Here is a 3,967-nt window from a genome sequence, read left to right as displayed (position 1 = left end):
CATTTTGCTGCTCCTTCATAGTAACTAAAATCAGTTCCCTGAATAGCTGCCTCAGAAGCATTGCCTTCAACGGTGTCTTTAAGTGGGTGTAAGTCTGTTGGCACAGCTGAAGAAAATGCTTGTGTCCCTGCAGCTTACAGTAGATGGTGATAGAAGCTCAGAGACCATGGCTTTGTACACCTTTGCATATCTTAGAACGCATTAATTCATTCACCTGTTCATCTGGATGCTGTTTGTTTGTCTGAGCAGCTTCAGCATCTTACCACGGTTTCCCACTATAATAATTTCAGGCTGTGAGGGAAACGCTCCCTCATTTGCTGAATATATATTGGGAAGGTACACATGCTTCACACAGCCATGCAAATGGTAAACCAATTCAAAGCCTACTTCAGAAAGCACTGACTATGGGCTGAAGGGTGGGGGAAAGGGTTTATCTGTTAACCAAACAGACTCACAATGCCCGTCAAGCAAAAAGCAGAGGAGAGGCACCCTTCTAGTTTTGCAATCATTAATATGTTTGCCATTTGACTGGGCAATATACTTTTCTCCTAACCTAGCATCTTCCTTACGGTCATGAAGAGGTGATACCTTAGGCAAATCCTGGATCTTGCTCCAATGTTTCCCCCCATTTGCTTCTCCATGAACCCAACCACATACCAAAGGCACTGCAAGTAACCTGCAAAGCAGCTGCAAGTTAGTTGGTGATCAGGAAGGACTTTAGCTGTTACAACTAGGACTATATAGGCCCTATCCTTAGAACCCCACAATACAGTTTTCCAGAGGAATACTCAAGCTTGGATTATTATCCCAGTAAAAGAAAAGGTGAACCCAGGATACAAGGAGCTGAATCAGGACAGTGGCTTGTTATTTTGTCACTGGTGATACATGGGAAGCTGAATGTGCTACCTGGCCACCAGTCTATCATGATTTATTGAAAAACAAGGTAAGATACATCACCTTAGCATGGATAGTGGTAGCACTGCACAGCACAGGTTCTATGCCCAGAGATTAGTAGCTTTGGGTGATATTCAATACATGCATCTCCACTTGTGCAACAAAACTTGCCCCCTTCTCCCATACCCTGCACCCTTCCCAAACCTTATCCAGAGTGTTGAGAGAACATATTTAGGGGATGCACAGGGAGGGGGGACACCCCAGTGTGCAAGCAGAAGTCCTTGTGCTGACAAACCGTCTCTGAGTGCTAGGTTCGGTTGGATACAACCTAATACTCTAAATCCCCATTCCCTCCCTGCCCTGTTTCCAGTGAGAGGTGGAATTTTTATTATGTTATTTATTTCATGAAATTTATACACTGCTTATTGTTTTTTTTAAAAAAAAACAACCCACAAGCCATTTTGCATCGTACCTTTTGAACACATGAAAACACTGGTGTTGCCTAGCATGGTAGGCGCTTACCACCTCTTCCACTTTCTTCTTCAGTGTGATCTCTCTAGTTTGGACCAGGCTCATTTCTGCCTAGGATGCAGGCTTGCAGACAATCATAAGTCATGGATTAAAAAGGATTCCCAGTGAGTTTCTTTACAGTTGCTGGCTCAATGTCTCTGAGCCAATGTTGCTATACAAGTCCTGCTCATAAGTGTCTCTTCCTCTGCCAGGAGGAAGCAGGGTGTGATCAGAGATCACTGGTGTCCAAAGAAGTGTTGTCGAAGGCAAAAGACTGCATGGTGTGTCCCAGTTGCTCTGGTTTGTCTTTCTTGTGGCTTTCTAAGGCAGCTTTCAGTGGCTCATTCTGGCCATTTGCCTGGTGTACAGCATCTGCTTTGTCCTGCTGGGATGAAAGAGTATGAGATTAGAATATGATCCATCTATGTTGTAAAGTACTATTTGCCATTGTGTCCTTGGATTATTGGGTGGATTGTCACTCCAAGAACTGCAGCGTTGACCACATAAGCAGTCATTTCCTGTGGTGCAGGAACCTGAACCTCTGCATGTGAAAGCTGAATATCAGGTCTAAGAAAGCAGATCCACTTTGAAGAGGTAGCCTGGGGTGTGTGTCTGCTGACATACCTTTGATCTTAGCTCCGTTGCAGCTAGGCTACTACAGCATAGTAGTGGGTCTTTCCAGGCCTATCATTACACTTGAAGAGAGCCAAGCACATTGCAGCAAACCTTTGAAGTGTAGTGCAGAAGGCACTTTCCGTGGCTGTACACGGAATACCTGCGCAATACCTCTTACTGCCCATCCCAGTGGATTGGAAAGGCCCCTGTAAGGCCTGCTAACAGTGGTGCTGCAAGATGAGACGCCCCATGAGAGCCTTGCTGAACTTGAAGACATACGTATGGCTGGTTCACCAGTAATAGGTTACCTGACTGGAATGTGCCTTGTGACAAAATCACACTGGGTCATCTACAGGGTGTGTGGCCTGATGGTGGTCATAAAGGGCCACTGCCTGGCATTTGGATTAACAGTCCAGGGCTCTTCAAAAGAGAAGGAAAAATGAAACAAGGGAGGCACTTTTTAGGGGCATGTGTCACATGACTTGCCCGGGAGCATGCCCCGGAAGATGAGCATCCTGGTTTTGCATCATAAAAAGTTGAAAGGTATGTCATCGTCTTCATCAAATGTCAGGAACATGCTTTGGCTGGGAGAATGTCCTGTGGGGCAGTGACAGGTTTGAGGGTCCTCACCCTTTTGTAAACAGCTGGAGCAACCTCTGGAGCATCAACCATGTTCTCATCCAGGGAGTTCAGGCTGTAAAGGGAAAGCAGCATGGGCTGATTAGGGAGCTCTTTGTCACCCCTAGCTGCCAGTCTCCATGCCCCCACCAGTGGGAGCCAGGGATGTGAAGTGAGGGGAACGGGCTCGCAAAGTGGTGGCCCTGCCTTACGTGGCTAGTCATTCTAAACATTACAATGGGTGTGTGGCCAACTCAGTTCTTTGGCAGCAGCCCCATGGCAAATGTGACCTTTGGGGCAATGCATGAAAGAGGGGCTTTGGAGGGCAAGTCAGTTTCATTCATTCAATCATGACCTGGTTCATACACAGGAGTTGAGACTGAAAGACAGGATTCGTAGGCATACCTGGCCACTTCAGAACTGGCGTTTTCCTCCAGGTCCAGGGAGGGGTACAAGGAGAAACCAAGCACGGGGTTAGCCCTGAAGAAGAATAGTCCAGTGGTGAGTTTCTTAATCGCTACAAATTCAGCCCACCAGAATCTTATCATTCAGCTGACTAGACAGCACAGAGTGCCAGACAGGCAACAAAATCACATGCAATGCATAATTAATAACAATTATCAGTGTGATGCACACAGTGCAGCAACAGCCTTGTGGTGTTGCACAAAATGTGTATCACCTATAGTCAAGGCTACTAGCAACTTCCGCCTTAATTTTGCTTACCCATGTACAGCAGAGTTTGACATTTCTAAGAAGGAAATTCACTAGTAACTGGCTAAAAATATGGATATCCCCCTGGGCATCAAATCCAATCCTTTCCACTGTATAGCCACAGATCAATGCTTTTCTGAATTTGTCTGGAGATTTTGGACATACTTCTGTCATTGCAAATTCAGTACAGGACCAGTTCAGCACATGGAGTTTAATAACACAAATTTGAATAACTAAAGGGCATGGGGTCTACTAGGAGGCAGGCATACGCTTACGTTTCTTCCTGATTTTGCCCCTCCACGGGTCAATCCAGGATACACCCCTTTTACTAGGGCAAACCTTGCCCCACCCCAAAAGCATACCCTTCTGTGTTGTATCTGTTGGTCCCAGGGATAGCAGGCCCCTGTACCACGTCACCAGGTGAGAACTTTGAAGCCACCTTCAGGGCTTTTAAGGCCCTCAGCTTCCTCACATAACTGCAAAAAGAAATGAGAAAGAAGAGTGAACAACCTGAGAAGAGCCCTGCTGGAGAAGACCAAAGGCCTATTGAGCCCAGCATCCTGTTCCCACCATAAGCAACCAGATGCCCATGGGAAGCCCTCAAGTAGGGCATGGCCAA

The 3,967-nt window shown here is 46.4% G+C and overlaps 1 protein-coding gene across 5 annotated transcripts in view; it reads right to left on the bottom strand.

The window, feature by feature from the left end:
- Window positions 1-1,282: 1,282 nt before the first annotated feature.
- CDHR2 (cadherin related family member 2) overlaps window positions 1,283-3,967 on the bottom strand; it is a 29,374-nt gene continuing 26,689 nt past the window's right edge. For 3 of the 5 annotated variants that reach the window (XM_053377163.1, XM_053377160.1, XM_053377162.1), the window contains 4 exons: window positions 3,711-3,824; window positions 3,043-3,117; window positions 2,650-2,713; window positions 1,283-1,789 (listed from right to left, as the gene is read on the bottom strand). In XM_053377163.1, the coding sequence (XP_053233138.1) occupies window positions 1,634-1,789; window positions 2,650-2,713; window positions 3,043-3,117; window positions 3,711-3,824 (409 nt within the window). In that variant the 3' untranslated portion in view covers window positions 1,283-1,633. Of the gene's footprint in view, window positions 1,790-2,649; window positions 2,714-3,042; window positions 3,118-3,710; window positions 3,825-3,967 lie in introns of those variants that run through there. The other 2 variants (XM_053377161.1, XM_053377164.1) reach the window with 2 other exon arrangements.

Source organism: Podarcis raffonei, chromosome 2 (genome assembly GCF_027172205.1).
Source record: "Podarcis raffonei isolate rPodRaf1 chromosome 2, rPodRaf1.pri, whole genome shotgun sequence".
NCBI classification, from domain to species: Eukaryota; Metazoa; Chordata; class Lepidosauria; order Squamata; family Lacertidae; genus Podarcis; species Podarcis raffonei.
This window is presented reverse-complemented; position numbering and strand designations above follow the sequence as displayed.